At 54.7% G+C, this 17,574-nt stretch overlaps 1 protein-coding gene across 14 annotated transcripts in view; it reads left to right on the top strand.

The window, feature by feature from the left end:
• The window catches only part of PITPNM2 (phosphatidylinositol transfer protein membrane associated 2), a 133,897-nt gene that overhangs the window by 97,532 nt on the left and 18,791 nt on the right, over positions 1–17,574 (top strand). For 12 of the 14 annotated variants that reach the window (XR_008956980.1, XR_008956981.1, XR_008956982.1 and 9 more), the window contains 5 exons: positions 2,594–2,766; positions 10,662–10,876; positions 11,925–12,046; positions 14,529–14,756; positions 16,948–17,256. Coding sequence is in view for 11 of the 14 variants with exons in the window: in XM_057305744.1 (XP_057161727.1) it covers positions 2,689–2,766; positions 10,662–10,876; positions 11,925–12,046; positions 14,529–14,756; positions 16,948–17,256 (952 nt within the window). In the remaining 3 variants the exon portion in view is untranslated. The remainder of the gene's footprint in view (positions 1–2,593; positions 2,767–10,661; positions 10,877–11,924; positions 12,047–14,528; positions 14,757–16,947; positions 17,257–17,574) is intronic. The other 2 variants (XM_057305748.1, XM_057305749.1) reach the window with 2 other exon arrangements.

The following is a 17,574-nucleotide window of genomic DNA, read 5'->3' as shown; positions in this document are numbered from 1 at the left end:
GTGTGCGTGCTGCCCTGTCGTGCAGGGGTGTGGTGCTTGACACCTAGCCCCCGGCTTCTCTTCTGTGACAGGCCTCTGGTACCTTCCGGGCAAGGTGATCCTGGGGCTTAAATGAGGGCCACGTGGAAAAGCTTCGGAAGCATGAGCCTCAACAGAACCTCGTCCTTCCGTCTGTCTCCAGCCCTCACCTCACCCAGCTTCCCCCAAGCCAGCTGTTCTATCTCCTTTGTGGCGGGAGGTTCCCCAAACCCGGGGCCTATCCAACCCTCTCAGCCAGTTGGAAGCTCAGCCCCATGGCAGCTTGGATATCTTGCCACATGGCTGATCCCAGTCTCTCGTGGGAGGAGGTGATGCTCTGGGGGCTCTGGGCCATCTCCTCTGACTCTGCTTCCACCCAGGCTTGAACCATAGGCCTGTGGGCCTCGGGGCAGGCGGGTCCCAGAGCTGAGAGGGGGCAGCCCACAGCCTCGGCTTTCTCCTTGGGGCTGAACCCACATGCCCTCTCCGCTGTGGGCTGGACCCACCTACCTCGAGGGAAAGTTAGTGATGGTCTCTTGTCACTTGAGCGTGGCCTCTGGAGGGTTCAACCCCTTCCCTTTGTGGGAAGTTCAGGGGTTCGGGTTGATCAGGGAAGAGACAGGACCAGGAGGGGCAGTAACCGCAAGTGTTTGGCGGCATTCGGACAGCTCGCTGGAGGGGGAAAGTCCCTCCCAGCAAGGGGCCTTCCAAATGCAGTGATGTGTGACCACCACCCAGAAGGGGAGGCAGAGTCGGACAGGGGGGCTCACGTGGGTAGTGATGTCACTCAGAAGCATGAGGGGGAGTCTCTGGGTCACAGAACTCCCTCATTTGGGGTTTTTATTGCCCCAGTGTTGATCTTACCTGTGGCTAGCAAATGTGGGGTGCAGTTGCATGTGATGTAAAGTCGATGAACTCTAATTAGCTAAAAAGGTGTTTATTGGGGGGGCCCCTGGGTGGCTCAGTCAGTTATGTGTCTGACTTTTGATTTCAGCTTGGGTCATGATCTCAGAGTCACAAGATCAAGCCCTGCATGGGGCTCCACGCTCAGCTGGGAGTCTGCTTAAGATTCTCTCTCCCTCTCCCTCTGCCCCTCCCCCACTCAGGCACACACACTCTCCCTCTAAAATAAATAAGTAAATCTTTAAAAAAATAAAAATTAAAAAATAAAAAGATGTTTATCTGGACTGTTTTTAAAGCAATGGGATGTGTGAGAGCTTAAGTTTGGTGCTGGGGGCTTCAGGCTAATAGTCCTACCTGCTGTGTAGATGTGAATAACACAGAGGCTGTTTTAGGCTAATTAACACAGGGGCCATCTCTGGCTTATGTATGTAATACCCGCACCCCTCAGTCTCTCTCCCTAGGTGGCTGATTAAGGAATTCCTTTCAGCCCTACGTGCCCATTGTCCCAAGAGTTCTGGTACATTCTTCTCCCTCAGTCTCATTAGATAGCCAGTAATGCCTTAGTGCCTGGGCAATGCTCAGCCTCAGACAGCTGGTGCCCCAGGGAGGCTGCCTGCCTGGCCGGACCCTCGCTCTTATCACTTAGCCAGTGTCACCGTGAATCTGCACTGACTGCTGTCCCCAGCGTGGTCCCTCTAAAATGCTATCCTGATTCTGCCAGTGCCTATCTCGGAAGACTTCACTCACCTTCCAGTTAGCCGCATGTAACCTCTTCGGGGGTAACCACGGATATTTACAGCAAAGCCCCCACCATCTGGGGGATGGATTATGATGGGTAATTCCATTTTCCAGATCACTGAGAGTATGCCTCCTTCCAGCCTTGCTTGTTTGTTTCTAAATTTGATTGCTTTCAGTGCAAATCTTCATCAAATGTATTCTTTGTCATCTTAAATAGAAGCTTCTATGAATACATTCTTTATTTTTTCAATAGCCTTGTTGAGATATAGTTCGCACGCGATGCAGCCCGCCCACTGATCTTACTTGTCTCTCCTACTTCCGAGACCAAGCCCGGTGTCGGTAACAGAACAGGGGTCATAAATCGTTGTGCACCGAGCGGAACCACACTTCAGATCACCTCTCTTGGAGAAGTCAGGGTCTTCTGCCCGGAAGCAGTGGTGCCCTCTGTGCCTGGCAACATGTGCAGAACTGATTGTCCCCACACCGGAGGGCCCCAGGCTGCTGATTTTTAAATTTCTCATGTGGGTTTTTCATACTTTTGTGGGTCGTCTCTTCCTTCCTGTGGCCAGCTGCGGTCACTGGGCCTGCCTCCAGTGACCCCAGAGCACCAGATAGCTGCCGCCGCAGCTTGCCCAAACACCGTGTAAACGAGAGTGCCCTGCTCTTTATTCTTAGAGGATGCGACACCCTCCCACCGCCCGGCCCTCACCAGTGGGACCTCCATCCTTTATTTCCCTCTGACTGATCAGGGTTTACATAGCTTCTACAGGATTGCTGAGCAAGCAAGGGAAATGAAGGCCGGGGAGGTGAGGGAACTTGTTCAAGGTCACACCGCGGGCTCGTGGCAGAGTCGAGACTAGGCCTTTCCTCTGTGCTATTTTGCCCACCGGCCTTTCAGGAAGTGACTCTCCTGTCCTCTCTTGCTCTCTCTCAGGGGTCCTCGGTGAATTTTGTCATGTTAATTTAAGGAACCTCGCCTAGAAGTCCCAACACGCATTTCCCCATCGACGGGAAGGCTTGGACTCCAAGATGATTATAAAGGAATATCGGATTCCTCTGCCCATGACCGTGGAGGAGTACCGCATCGCCCAGCTGTACATGATACAGGTGGGTCGTGGGGCCAGGGCAGGCCACGTGGGGCACACAGATGGCTCTCAACACCCTTGAGTGGGGTGTGGTGGGAGAGGTGGCATCACAGCCTTGACAGCACAGTGTGTGCCCAGTAGGCTCCTGGTAAATGTGTGAACTGCTGGGCACTCTGGCTTCCCAGCATGACGCCAAGAACACAGCGGACCTTTGGGGTGTCTCGCCAGCACTGCATTCATGGTGCTGACGGTACTAACACTCTGCATTTAATACCCGACCTCTCATTGATTCAGATATTATCTGTGTGTTTGGGCAGCTTGAGCTGCTATGCCAAATACCACAGACTGGGCACTTAGGCAGTAGACTTTATTTCTCTGCATTCTGAAGGCTGGAAGTCCAAGGTCAAGGTACTGACAGAGTGGTGAATGGTGAGGGCCCTCCTCCTGGCTAGCCTGGATGGCTACCTCCTTGCTGTGTCTCGATGGCGGAAGGGGCGAGGGAGCTCTCCGGGGTCTCTTCTGTGAGGGCTCCATCCTCATGACCTAAACATCTCCCAAAACCTGACCAAGTACCATCACTTTGGAGGTTAGGGGCTTCAACGTATGAATTTGGAGGGGACGCAAAAATTCAGTCCATTTGACAGACAGGAAGGTGTGAGCCAAAGAAGTTAAACGGCTTCCCTGGGAGCACCTGGCCTGTTTTCTGGTTCCCTAGGCTGCCTGCAAGACAGCAGTATCTGCTGTGGCTGACTTATAGTGACAAATGAGTTTGAGGATGACCGATTCCTGTGCCAAGCCAGAGAATACCATGCGCCCCCCTCCACCCCCCGCCCAGACGTTGCGGGTCGCCCTCTCAGAGCCTGGCTCACCTGGAACATGGGAGTGGGGAGACCCGGGATCGGGTTGCTCATGGCCCATATGTAACCACGCTCCTACTTGCTGGTGTCCTGCTCCTCAGTAGAGGTCCCCCTCCCAGCTGCCCTGCCAGCATCGTGCTCATCCTCAGTGCCCCCTTCGCCCAGCCGGCAGCTTTCCTACCAGTTGGGAGTCTGATTATGAACCTGCTCTCATCTGGCTCTGTTCTTCTGGGCATACGGATGCCTCGGTGCTGCCCTAGACTGTGGTGTCACATGGGGCCGTTGGTGCAGGAAGAGCCCCGGCCAGTAGGGCTCTACCTCCACCCCTGGATTTGCTTGGTGGGCACTCACCCATTGACCCATGTCTAGGGAATTAGTAATGAGTTCCCTGCAGAGCCCAGGCCCCCAGTCCCTTCTGGAAGGAGCCCCATGAAGCTACCAGAGGTTGACCAGCACCCGCCCCCAGCATGGGAAGCTTGACTAGGAAGAGAACGGAAGGTGAACCAGCCTCTCTGGGGGCTGTTGGCTCCAGCTGCTTCAGAAGTGCCACTCGGTTCCCTCTTAAACCACTTACCCCGTAATTATTCCTAGAGAGAGGGGGGAGGAGAAGGCACTCACCTCGGCCCCCCAGCTCTGAGCTCTCAGGGAACCGCTCAGCCTATTCAAGGACGCCGCTCATCCTGCCGCTCCGCAGTCCCCACCCAAGCCGGGGGAGCCCAGACCACGCAGGTCTCCCCCCAGTTCTACCGTGCCCGCCAGCTGACGGGTGTGGGCATCAGGGTCCAGGGACTCACTTTTCGTTCCTAGGATATCCCACAGCTTTTTGGAGCATGTGATCACCTCTGACTGGGCTCCTCAGAAGCACCTGCCATCCTCACCCCCCTTTTTTGAGGCATTTTGTTCTTTTTAAAACATCTATCCTTATGCTTCCAATTAATGTTCAATATCCCATAGCTCCCAACATGATCCCTTCTACGGGCCCAGAGCTGTCTGTGTGCATTTGCTCATCTGAGCCCCACTGACACCTGTGTGTCATTCAAGGCCACCTTCCTCTGCTCCTGCTTTTGGGCACCTGCCACTGGCCCCCGAAATCCTGGGGGCGCCACCCACCATGGGGGTGTGATGGACGAGCATATTATCTCCATTGTGTCACAGTTTCACGGGTGCAAACATGTGTCCAAGCTGTATCTTTACACATATGTGGTTGGTTGTATGCCAGTCACATCTCAGTAAAGTTGTTAAAACACTAAGTCAAATGCAGACTTTTCTGGGCTGAGGGCTGGTGACAGAGAAGAATGGAAAGTGTTTGCTGCTCTCCAGGAGTGCCTTCGGGGAGGTGAATGTGCGTGCAGCTTACCGAATGTAGGCCAGGAGACAGCAGACGCTTGCGTGGGCCTCGGGCCGGGGCCCCGGGAGCACCTCCACTGTGAGCTGGGCCTCACTCGGTGGATAGGCCTTCAAGGAAGGCAGCTGTGTTTCTGTGGAAAGAAGAGCAAGTTTAGTTTCTTTGCTCCTGACCCCGCTTACCAGCTGGGGTGGCAGCTAGCAAGGGGTCTGCCTTCTGAGCTCACCACCTCCTCCATGGGGTCATGGACAAGGTGGGATGAGCTCATGTGTCAAACAGCTTCGTGCTGTGCCTGACTAGCGCTCAATATACATGCTGTTCAAGGCAACAAAAAAAAAAAAGAAGAAAAGAAAAAATGTTGGTCTATCTGAGAGAGAGCCTTCATCACCCACAGAAGTGCTGCGCAGATGCTCGCCTTGGAGGGAGTGATCAGAGGTGGCTTGGCCAGGACCCTGGACAGCTCTGATCCTTGGGCCAGGGAGCATTCTGTCTTTGAGTCCTTCCTCCCTACCATTCATAGGGTCTGTGCTTTTTCTGCACCAGGCCCCTATGGTGGCTCAGGCCCCTCCTGTGCAGCCCCCAGAGCCCATGGGATGGGGGAGGGGGAAGTCCCCCACTCAGCCTGTGTGGACAGGGGTCATGGGTCAGGCCTCCCCCTGGGCACTTGTGTGTGCCCCTGGGGAGCTGTGCTTGTCTCTGCCACCCTTCTGCAGTCTCCCTGGGAGGCTCCATAGTGCAGCTTGCGGGAATGGTTGGCAAGCGTGGGGGGGGGTGGCTTCCAGTGTGGGCAGAGAAGGTCAGCACGATTCGAGAAGAGCTTACTCCTACGTGGCATGACTGAGAGCCTCAGCTGCACGGGGGACTGGGTACTCCCGAATGCTATTGCCAGAGGGAATCTAAGGGTCAGCCCTTTGGGGTGTTAGCTCCAAAGTTGGGGGAGGTGGCCAGGCTCAGAGGGAAGGGTGATAGTTGAGACGAGAATCCATTTGTTCATTCAGCTGATCTTTACTGTGCAGGGGGAACAAATGCTAAGCAGGGAGTACAGATGCACTCCCAGTCTGGGTCCCTGTGGCTCTACCACTGCTAACTGTGGCCCCTGTGCCCCCGAACAGCCCATGGTATCCATCTCCCATGAGTGACCATAAGCACTTGCTCAGCCGGTTGACTTGTGTCCCCCCAAAATTCGTGTCCATCCAGAACCTTAGACTGTGACCTTATTTAGAAGCAGGGTCTTTGCAGATGGAATTAGTTAAGGACCTCGAGATGACATCATCTTGGAGTGAGAGCAGGCCCTAAATCCAATGACTATTGTCCCTACAGGAAGAGGAGAGGACAGAGAGAGACATGGTGAAGGGCATGTGACAGTGGAGGCACAGAGAGCAGGGTGATGAAGCCACAAGCCCAAAAACACCTGGGGCCCCTGGAATCTGGAGGAGGCCTGGCAGGATCCTCCCCGAGAGCCTCCGAGGGAGCTTCTGGGGTGGACATGCGGGCTTTCTCAGGAGAGGAGTCTGAGGACAGCTCAAGCTCACGTCACCCGAATGGGCAGAGGCTTCTGTGCAGCCCCGTGAAGGCTGATAGGACCCTCCCCAGCCCTGCCCCCTGTCCCCCATCTCTTTTCCACCTTTGGCTCCCTGGCAGGCCAGGCACCCCCCCCCCGGCCCTCGGAGATGCCATGCAGCCCTGGCTCCTCTGACCTGCATGTCTCTTTCTCACTGAGCCACCCCGAACCCCAGATGTGTCCTGGGGCTACCATAATAAAAGCACCCCAAACTGGGGGACTTAAAGCCACAGAAATGTGCTCTCTCACAGTTCCGGAGGCCAGAAGTCCAAAATCAAGGTGTCATCAGGGCTGTGCTCCCACTGAAGGCTCTAGGGGAGAATCCTGCCCTGCCTCTTGCAGCCTCTGGGGGCTGCAGGGGTTCCTTGGCTTACGGCTGCATCCCTCCCACCTGTGCTTCTGTCTTCACTTCTTAGGAGGACAAGGTAGGACATGGTCCTTGCATATAGGACCCACCCTAATCCGGTATGACCTCATCTTAATGAATTATATCTGCAAAGACCCAATTTCCAAATGGGGTCACACTCTAAGGTTCTGGGTGGATATGAATTTTGGGGGGGCCTTCAACCCACTACACCAGGGCTTGAGCAGATAGGTAGTTCCACTTAGAATTTTGGAAACGGACACCAGAGAGAAGTGACTTGTCCAGGATGAGAGGGAGCTGGTCACAGAGTTGGCACTAGAATGTATGTCTTTGCTCAATAAATAATCAAGTACTTGTCTTGTGCCAAGGTGTTTTCATGCTGTGGGCTAAGCAGGCCCCAGAGTCAAACAGATCTCAAGTTCAGGCCCCGGCTCCAGCACCTGGAAACTGTGTGCCTCAAACAAGTCACTGCAGCTCTCTTAGCCCCTGCCTTCCCATCCGCAGACTGGGGATGGGAGCATGCTGCACCTTTCTCAGGGGGTTGTTGCAGTCGCGAAAGGAGAAAGTACGTGCAAAGAAAGCAGTTGTCACAACCCTAACAAAGGAAGCTACTGCGAGAGGCAGGTCGCTGGGGCATGGTCGCTGGGGCATGGTCTGGGGCATGGTCGCTGCTTTCATCACAGAATCTGGGCCACATTCCAGTGGCTCCTTTAAAGAGCGAGGGATGATGCGTCCCCGTGGACCCCATCTGTGCCCTCTACCAGGGTCTTTCCTATTTTTTTTCTGAAGGGGACTCAGCTGCTCTGGGCCACGGGGATACAGCATGTCTTTGTGTCCCGGGAGTGAGGCCGTGCTCTTGGGAGTACCTGTGTGTGCATGGGTGTGTGTGTGTGTGTGTGTGTGCGTGCGTGCGTGCATGGGTGTGTGTGCACGCACATGCGTACACCTGCTGTTCAGGAAGCTGACCGAAGATGGCCTTGGCAAAGCCGTCACGTCACCATGGAAACAGGTGCTGGGCTTAAAGTCACCAGGACCTTGACCACGAGGCTTTCTGCATAAGCAGAAACCTGAGCTTTTGGACCCTGGGAAGAGCATTTGTGGCAGAGAGACACTCAGAGGTGACCCAGGAGTCGTCTCTCTCAGGCGGCGCCACCGAGGCCCCTTCCCACATCCCGTGTCTGATCTCCCTGAAACCCTAGTGAGTAGATGCAGGATTGGTTTCTGTTTGTTTGTTTTGTTTTATACCAGCTTGATTGAGATGTAAGCGGCGCACCACACGATTCACACATTTAAAGTGTACAGTTTAGGGGTTTTTAGCAAATTCATAGAGTTGTCAAACCATCGCCACAATTTCAGAGCATTGCCATCACCCCAAAGAAGTCACTCTCCATTCCCCGCACCCCATCCCCAAGCAACCAGTAACGTGCTTCCTGTCTCTGTGGATCTGCCTGTTCTGGACGTTTCTCATCAGTGGGATTGTACGCTGTGTGGTCTTTCGGGTCGGGCTTTTTCCACGCTGTTTTCAAGGCTCATCCACGTTGTGGCAGATGTCAGTGTTTTCTTCCTTTTTATGGCTCAGAGTCCATTGTGTGGATGTAATTTGCTTATCCATTTTTCAGATCCCAGACATTTGGGTTGTTCCCACCATTTGGCTCTTATGATACAGCTGTGAACATTCGCATGCAAGTTTCTGTGTGGACATGTTTTCCTTTTCCCGGCTGTATACCTAGCGCTGGAATTGCTGGGTCATATGGTGATTCTATGTTGAGCTTTTTTGAAGAACCACCAAACTATTTTCCACAGCGGCTGTACCATTTTATATTCCCACGAGCAGCATGGCGGCGGGGGGGGGCCAATATCTTCACATCCTCACCAACACTTGGTACCGTCTGTCTCTGTAGCCGTCCTGCTGGGTCTGGACCGGTGTCTCACCGTGGTTTTGATTTGCATCTCCCTAAGGACTAGAGATGTGCAGCATCTCATGTGTTTGTGGACCATTTATATATTTCTTTGGAGAAATGTCTGTTCAAGTCCTTTGGCATTTTTGAATTGGGTTGTTTCTTTGTTGTTGAGTTGTAATAGGTCTTTAATATTTTAGGTACATTATTATCATATATTATCAGATATATTATTTACAAGACTTTTATCCCACTTTGTGGATTGTCCTTTCACTCTCTCCATACTGTCCTTTGATGCACAAAAAATTAAAATTTTTTATGAAGTCCAGTTTATCGGTTTTTTTCTTTGGTTGCTTTTACTTTGGGTACCACGTTTAAAAAAAACATTGTCAAATCCAAGGTCATGAAGATTTACTCCTGTGTTTTCTTCTAAGAGTTGTATAGTTTAAGCCTTTACGTTTAGGTCTTTGATCCATTTTGAGTCAGTCTTTATATGTGATGTGAGGTAGGGATCCAACTTCATTGTTTTGCATGTGGATATGCAATTGTCCCAGCAGTATATGGGGACGTGTTAAAAAGACTTCTTTCCCTCATTGAATGACCTCAGCACTCTGGTTGAAAATCAGTGCATATGGTATATAGATAAATGGGTTTATTTCTAGGCTCTCGACCCTTTTCTTTGGATCTATCCTATGCCAATACTATACTGTTTTGATTACTGTAGTTTTGCAGCAAGATTTTATGTAGGAGAGTGTAAATTGTTCCAACTATGCTTTGTTTTGTTTTCAAGATTGTTTTGGCTTTTTGAGATCCTTTGTTGATCCTTCCTGATTTTAGGATCAGTTTTTCCATTTCTACCAAAAAGGCCGCTGGGACGGGGCGCCTGGGTAGCGCAGTCATTGAGCGTCTGCCTTCGGCTCAGGGCGTGATCCTGGCGTTCTGGGATCGAGCCCCACATCAGGCTCCTCCACTAAGAGCCTGCTTCTTCCTCTCCCACTCCCCCTGCTTGTGTTCCCTCTCTCGCTGGCTGTCTCTCTGTCACATGGATGAATGAAATCTTTAAAAAAAAAAAAAAAAAGGCCGCTGGGAATTTTGACAGGGATTGCATTGGATCTGTAGATTGGGCTTTGAATCTTGGGGATTTAGGGACTATTGACCTCTTAACAATATTAAATCTTCCAGTGCATGAACACGGATGTCCTTCCGTTTATTTAGATCTTCATTTTCCTTTGGCAATGTTCTATAGTTCCAGCATGGATGCGTTTCACCACCTTGTTAAATTTACCCGAGCTATTTTATTTTTTTGTGTGCTCTTGTCAATGGAAATGGTTTCTTAATTTCCTTTCTGCATGGGTTATTTTCGTGTGTGGATTTTGTATCCCGCAACTTTGCTGATTTTATTTATTATGTCTAACAGGTTTGGGGGATTCTTTAGGATTTTCTGTATATGAGATTATGTCATTGGCAAATTGAGGTGGTTTTATTTGTTGCTTTCCAATTTGAGTGCCTCTGATTATTTCTTTTTCTTGACTAATATCTTGGGCTAAAACCTGCAGGACAATGTTGAGTAGAAGGAACATTGCCCCTCACCTGCTTTCTGATCTTGAGAACACTGTCAGTCCTGGGACTGGCGGGACTCAGAAGCCAGGAGCGTGCCCTTGCAGTGCTGGTGCTCGGAGGGAAACCACGGTCTGCTTAGTCTCCTGTAGGAGTGCTGGGGCACGTGGAGTCTGGGCCTGGATTTGGGGGTCCAGAAGTGACACAGGAGAAGCCAGCCTGGCTGGCCAAAGCCCCTCCTCCTCTCAACGCCCCTGGGCCTGGTCTCCTCAGCCCCTTCCCTTCTGCAGAGTGCTCTGGCCCCAGCCCAACCACAGGTGCTTTTATCCCCGCAGAAGAAGAGCCGGAACGAGACGTATGGCGAAGGCAGCGGCGTGGAGATCTTGGAGAACCGGCCATACACGGACGGCCCCGGCGGCTCTGGGCAGTACACACACAAGGTGTACCACGTGGGCATGCACATCCCCGGCTGGTTCCGCTCCATCCTGCCCAAGGCGGCCCTGAGGGTGGTCGAGGAGTCCTGGAATGCCTACCCCTACACCCGAACCAGGTGGGGCTTTCCCCACACCCTGAGCTGTCGGGCAGGGAAGGAAGCCTGGGGGTGGCTTCCCTCCATTTCCAGGAGCCTCCATCCTCAGGGAACAGGCAGGAGAGGGGAGGGTCAACCCCTAGATACCTCTCTACCTGCCCCAGGAGGCCGGGAAGGCCGGGAAGGCGTGAGGCAAGTGAGGGCCACCTGAGACCCTTTGCCATCTGGGAAGGCTCAGGGGATACAAAGTCCTGTTAATGATCACCTGGCAATGCGGGACCATTAACCAACCAGCTGGGAAGAAACACGAACCAAGGACAGACCACATGGCCCAGAGATTCCCTGCAACCCTAAGATCGTCAGCACCTGTGATATTGTTTTATTATATTCCACTTTGATCAGGGCTTGCTTTGGATTCCCAAGAAAGGAGGTTCTTCACTCCATGCCCCCACCCTCACCCACCCAGTGGAGCTAGTAGAACAGACAGGGGACTGCTCCCAGCTGGCCGCCCACCTCGCTGGGGGTGGGGTCCCCGCGAGTCCCCCGGGGCTTCATTCCCCCACTGGATGAGGACCTGGGGCTTGTCAGAGGATCTCCTGAGGTTATTCCTCTTCCCAGAGGCACTTTCTTCTCCAGAGCTCATCTCCAGCCGAGAGACAGGGGCTGTTGCCTTATTGCCAGACCTGGTGGCTCGGGGGTGGGGGGCTGGGGAGGTGCATGTCGCAGAGTGCTCATCTGCATTCACGCTCACCACATGCTCAGGGCACGTCCGTTTGTGCCTGTGTCCCTACCGTGCCTTACACGTGGACGATGGCCATAGGGCTTCTGGCAGCTTCCTGTAATGTCTCCCTCTTCCCCCTAAACACGTTCCACACCCCCCAGCCTGGCCTTGGCAGTTCTCGGGACAGGGGGAAGTTTCCCAAGGTAGACAGGACAGGCAAATCTCGGCCACCACTCCAGCCCTTTCTCCCTCTCCTGCCTGGTGGGGTCCAGCAGGCCCTGGCCCGGCCATCCCACAGCCACCCCTGCAAGCCGCTGGTCCTGACAAATGCTTCCCTTCCACACGCAGGTTCACTTGCCCCTTTGTGGAGAAATTCTCCATTGACATCGAAACCTTTTATAAAACGGATGCTGGAGAAAACCCAAACGTGTTCAGCCTGTCTCCTGTGGAGAAGAACCAGCTGACAATCGGTAACCACCACCACAGCCCTCCCACGCCAGGGCAGGGGGAGCCCCGTAGGGCTGCTCCCTGCCTCTCCCTGCCTGCATGACCCTTGGTTCTGCCCCTGGTCTCCGGGCCTGGCAGGTTCCAGACTGGCTCCTGTCCTGGGTGGGGAGGTCAGAGTCCCAGCAAGCATGAGGGCCCTGGGGGAGGCAGGACCAACTTCTTTGGCCCCATATTCCTGATGTGCACACCAAGGCTAGGTGCCTTTCCCACTCAAGCCCCTTCCCTCCATCCCATCAAGGCATTCCCCTCCCCAAAGTGCAGATGTGTGCTCGGGGGGCCATCTCAGGCTGACCGCCGAGCCTGAGTGCAGCGGGCTCGTGGGGGCTGTGTCCCCTTAATGGTAGGTGGCCTCTGTTCTGCTGCCCTCCAGCTGACTCTGTCATGAGGAGACAGACCCGTGTGTTCAGTCTTTTTTGAGAGAGGCAGAAATCAGGATTTGCATGTGAAATCTTCCGATACCTAAATAAACACATGCAGGCCACACGAACCACCTCTCTGGGCCGCCTGCAGCTCACAGCCCACTGGACGGCAACCTGTGGGTCCCGGGCCCTACAGCGTGAGCCACTGCGGGGGTGCTGCAGGCCGGTGCATGACTCGCATTGGAGACGTGGCTGCCAGCACCCCGGGATCACCCTCTCAGGCAGCCTCTGATGGGCATGAAGGGCTTTACCCTGGGACCCCTCACCTGGCCCCCTCCCTCCTGCTGGAGTTTTCAGGCCCCACCGGGGTTTAAGAGCTCTATGAGCCTGCCCAGACTGCCGCAACAAAGGACCACAGATAGGGGGCTTAAACACAGAAGCTCGTTGTCTCACAGTCTGGAGGCCAGAAGTGGAGACAAGGTGTCAACAGGGTTGTCTTCTGCTGGGGTCACTGAGGAAGGGTCTCTTCCGGGCCCCACCCCTGGCTTCTGACGGCTGCCGGTGATCTCTGGCATTCCTTGGCTTGGAAACACATCACCCCAGTTTCTCCCTCCCCTTCATGTGGCGTTCTCCCTGCGTGTGCTTCTCTGTGTCCGAATTTCCCCTTTTTATTAGCACATTAGTCATAGTGGAGTAGGGCCTCCTACCCTAATGACCTCATTTTAATTTGATTACATCTTTAAAGGCCTTATCTCCAAATAAGGTCACATTCTGAGGAACTGGGGGTCAGGACTCCAGCATATGAATTTGGGCGGGGAGGACACATTCTACCCGCAATAGGAGGGACAACCCAGCATTATACAGGCCCTCCACCAGCTCAGGTCCAGCCGGCCTCAGACATGGCCTGAGCTCCCTCCAGAGGCCACCTGCAAGGCTCCTAAGTCTCTGTGATACATGACTCATCCACATCCCAGCCCTCCCCTTGGTGGCCTTTGCCTGCCCACCCAGGCCGCGCATGTGGTCTGCTCCAGAAAGGACGTCCGTCCCTCCTGAATGCCACTGCCCTTGGGCTGCTCCTGACCCCTTGCTGGTTTCAGTGGAGCCCACGTCTATGTCTGCAAACCACAGCATGGATTCAGAGCAGGCCGGCGAATGGGGAGACAAGCTAGCCGGAGCCTGGCCAGGGCCTAGCCCCCAGGTGCCATCATCCCCACACATCCAGGAAAGGGGCTCTCTGAGCCACACACTGTCCTGGGATTTATGTACCCCAAGTGTGTCCCAGCCCTGTGTAACACATGCATGCCTTGGGAGGGGCACGAAGGAGGAAGTAGCATGTGACAAGAGGTGGCACGGTCCAGGTCCTTCCCAGAGTTGCTGCTATTCCTCTTGGCCCCCCCACCCCACACTGAGCCAGGTCCCACCAGCCCCGGTCCTCTTTCCCCAGCACCCAGCCCTATGGCCTCCACTACCCACTCTCAGGACCGGCTCAGGTCCGACACCTCCTGCCGGTCTCCTCCCTTCTGGTTGAGGAGGGGTTCCTAGCAGCCAGGCTGCTTGAAGCCACTATGTATGTAGAAGTAGAGTGTGGTGCCACTTCGCCCTCGGGGTACCGCTGGGTGCCCAGCCTGGTGAGAAAAGGTTGCCTCCCCATCCCGTCCCCCCATACAGACCCTCTCGTGGCTTCCCAGACTCTCCCATCCTGGGCTGTGGGGTCGCCTTGGCTTCACAGCTCCACTCCTGTAGCTAAAATACCACCTGTTCTGAGAAGCTTTTCCTGGCCTTCTCTTCTGTTCGCCACCCCCGCCACCCTCGCCCTCCTACCCCACGTCCTCTGGGGAAGTTCATCTCCCCATGCCTCCTCAGCTCATCACCTGGTTTATCTGCTTGGCGTTGCGGGAGGACGCAGGCCCCGAGGGCGGGAGGGCTCAAGGTCACGGTGGCCCAGAGCAGCATCCCGTGTCCCGCCCTGCAGAGGCCCAGAGGCCTGTGAGGCTATGTGGGAGGGAGACACACGGGGAGGGCACTGAACTGGGTGGGGTGGGGTGGAGGTTGGGCAGAAGGGGCCACTAGCAGGCTCTCCCCACAGACTTCATCGACATCGTCAAGGACCCCGTGCCCCCCAACGAGTATAAGACAGAAGAGGACCCCAAGCTGTTCCACTCGATCAAGACGCAGAGGGGGCCCCTGTCTGACAACTGGATCGAGGAGTACAAGCAGCAGGTTTTCCCCATCATGTGTGCCTACAAGCTTTGCAAGGTGGAGTTTCGCTACTGGGGCATGCAGTCCAAGATCGAGAGGTTCATCCACGACACGGGTGAGCTCGCCTGTGCCCGCCACCTCTTTCTGCGTCTAGCTCTGATTTGACATTTCCCTCTTACTCCCGAAAGACGACCCAAAGCCCTGTGCAGCTTCCCGCGGGGTGTATCTTGACTGCTGGCCGAGCACCTAGAGGAGACAGGCAGTGTATGTTGGCTGTCCCCTTAAGAAGCCCCAGGCTTGCCCCCAGACAATCTTGACTGGCTTGGGTTTGTATCATCTAGTGCGGACCCCCTGAGGGGGAGCAGCCCCAGGAGACAGCCTCCCTGCTGCTCACCTGCCCCAGGCCCTGACCCCAGCTCCGCCTCCCCCGTGGGCTGGACCTTGCAGGGGCAGAGGGTCTCAGACAGCATGGGGCCCTCACACACATGGGACCAATGGGCCCAACCTGGGGCTCCTCTCACCCCTAGCACCCTCAGCTCCCTACTTGCCCCTTAGGTCATGGCATGAGGTCAGTGCCAAGGGCCCAGCCCGGCCCAAGGCTCATGATCCAGGAGTGGCATCCGGGCAGATATCTTTTGACTCCAAAAGCCAGGGTTTTGTTTAGATATGAACAGAGCCACACTCTTGATAGTATGTGTCATGTGTGTCCTGTCAGCTCACAATGACTGACGAGAACACCCATGCCCTCCTGCCCCCGCTTGCAGAGGAAGAAGCAGAGACCCCAAATCTCCCGTCCCAGCTGCCCGAGGTCTGAGCTGATATTCTTGCAGCAGCGGCCAGGGGCGTCCCAGCAGACGGTCTCTTCAGTGTGGGACCCAAGGGTGGCATGCCTGAGGCCATGGCCCAGGACTTGGCGGACAGGGACAGTCCTGGCTGAAGGAGGGCACCCTCCTGGGAGCAGAGGGTGAAGGGATTTAGGAAGGACTGGGGGGGAGGCAGAGTGGCCTGAGCCAGGAAGGGTCACCAGAGACCAGCCTGAGGACATGACATGGCCTGACCACTTGGAAAGCCACTCGACTCTCTCTAGAAAAGTGTAAGATGCATGCTCCGAGACCCAGTGACATCCCTCCCGAGTTTGCCCCCTAGAGAAACTCTTGTACACATTCCAGAATGTTCAGAGCAGCAGATTTGTAAAAGCTAAGTGGACAATCAATGAAAGTGAGCCAAAGGCCCAATGGCAAAAGGAGGAATAAATAAAATGATATTGCAAACAAATACCGAACAGCAACAAGCCTGAAACTCACCCAAAAAACCCTGCAAGTGTCAGGAAAAGACACACAGCATGGCACATACATGGGAATGTCAACAACTTGCACGCCAGCCTAACGTGTCGTGTAGAGAAGCACGTCTGTGGGCTGCAACGAGAGAGGACAGTAAGTGACAAACACAGAAGTGAGGCTGGGCCAAGCGGGAGGAGAGAGTGTGCAGGAGGGCCATCCCAGGGCTCCCTGCTTCTGGTTGCGTCTGCTCCCTCACTGGGTGGTGTGGGTAGAAATGCTCTCTTTCTTCGTGTTTTCTTAGCGAGCTTCATCGAAGCCTAATTTTACATACCATACACTTAGCCCCTGTGAGAGGACAGTTCTATAAGTGGCAGTATCTTCAGAATCGTGCACACAGTTCTAGAACATTCCATCACCCCAGTCTTTTGTTCATGTTCACAGTCACCCCCACGCCCACCCCCAGCCCAAGGCAACCCTCCTCTGCCTTCTGTCCCTAAAGTTCTTTTATTATCCTTTATACCTTGAAGGCGATCTCATTTTCATTATTTGGCTTGCATGATATATTCTTCTGCATCTTACTTTGTCTTATTTTGTATCTTATTTTATATGTATATATGTTCTATTTGGGAAAAAGGACCAACTCACTTTGAACTGGAACTTGATTTCCATGTGGAAATTCGGCAGCAAAAGTATACTAGACACTGAGACAGGAGACGGTGAGGGAGTCCTCCTCCAGCTCCCCCTGGGGCAAGAATCCCCCCCAAATTCATCGTGGCTTCTGAGCAGCCACATTCCCTCAGGAGGCCCCTCTGCTCCAGTTATAGAACCTTGTGATGCCATCTGTGAGCCAGACCCCTCATTTGCAGGTGGGGAAACCGAGGCACAGGGGGACGTGATTTGTCCATAACCAGCTACACAATGGGTGTAACCTTGAGGTACCTCCCAGCCCACACGCAGCCCTGGGGGCTCACACTGCCGGTCTCTCCTGTCTCCCCCACCCCCGCCCCCACCACTGCCTGCGTGCAGGCCTGCGGAAGGTGATGGTGAGGGCCCACCGGCAGGCCTGGTGCTGGCAGGACGAGTGGTACGGGCTGAACATGGAGAACATCCGGGAGCTGGAGAAGGAGGCACAGCTCATGCTGTCCCGCAAGATGGCCCAGTTCAACGAAGATGACGAGGAGGCTGCAGAGCTGGCCAAGGATGAAACCAGCCAGGCCCAGGTCCCGGGGGAGGCCCCCCAGACCAGCAGCAGCAGCGGGGAACCCCTGGCAGGCCGGGGCCTCAAGAAACAGTGGTCCACGTCCTCCAAGTCCTCACGGTCCTCCAAGCGGGGAGGTGAGCCGCGGGGCGCATAGCTCCACCCTCCTCCAGGTGGGGGTCTCTACCCCAGTGACAGCCCTCACCCCCGTCCACGGCAGCCAGCCCCCTGCCACCGCCAGATAATTCTGACTCTGGACATGGACTCTTGCTTCCCAACCTTGTGGGCCACACCTGTGGGAGTCAGAACCATTCTGCTGGTAGCCCCCCAGCTCAGAGTGAGCCCAGGGTGCCTCCCCCCCGCCCAGCAGGTGCCCCCAGACTCATCTGCAAGGCCCAGGTAAGACAGGCTGGCCATGTGGAACCCAGCTCCCAGCCTCTCCTGGGGCTCAGATG

Source organism: Ursus arctos, unplaced genomic scaffold, assembly GCF_023065955.2.
Source record: "Ursus arctos isolate Adak ecotype North America unplaced genomic scaffold, UrsArc2.0 scaffold_34, whole genome shotgun sequence".
NCBI classification, from domain to species: Eukaryota; Metazoa; Chordata; class Mammalia; order Carnivora; family Ursidae; genus Ursus; species Ursus arctos.
This window is presented reverse-complemented; position numbering and strand designations above follow the sequence as displayed.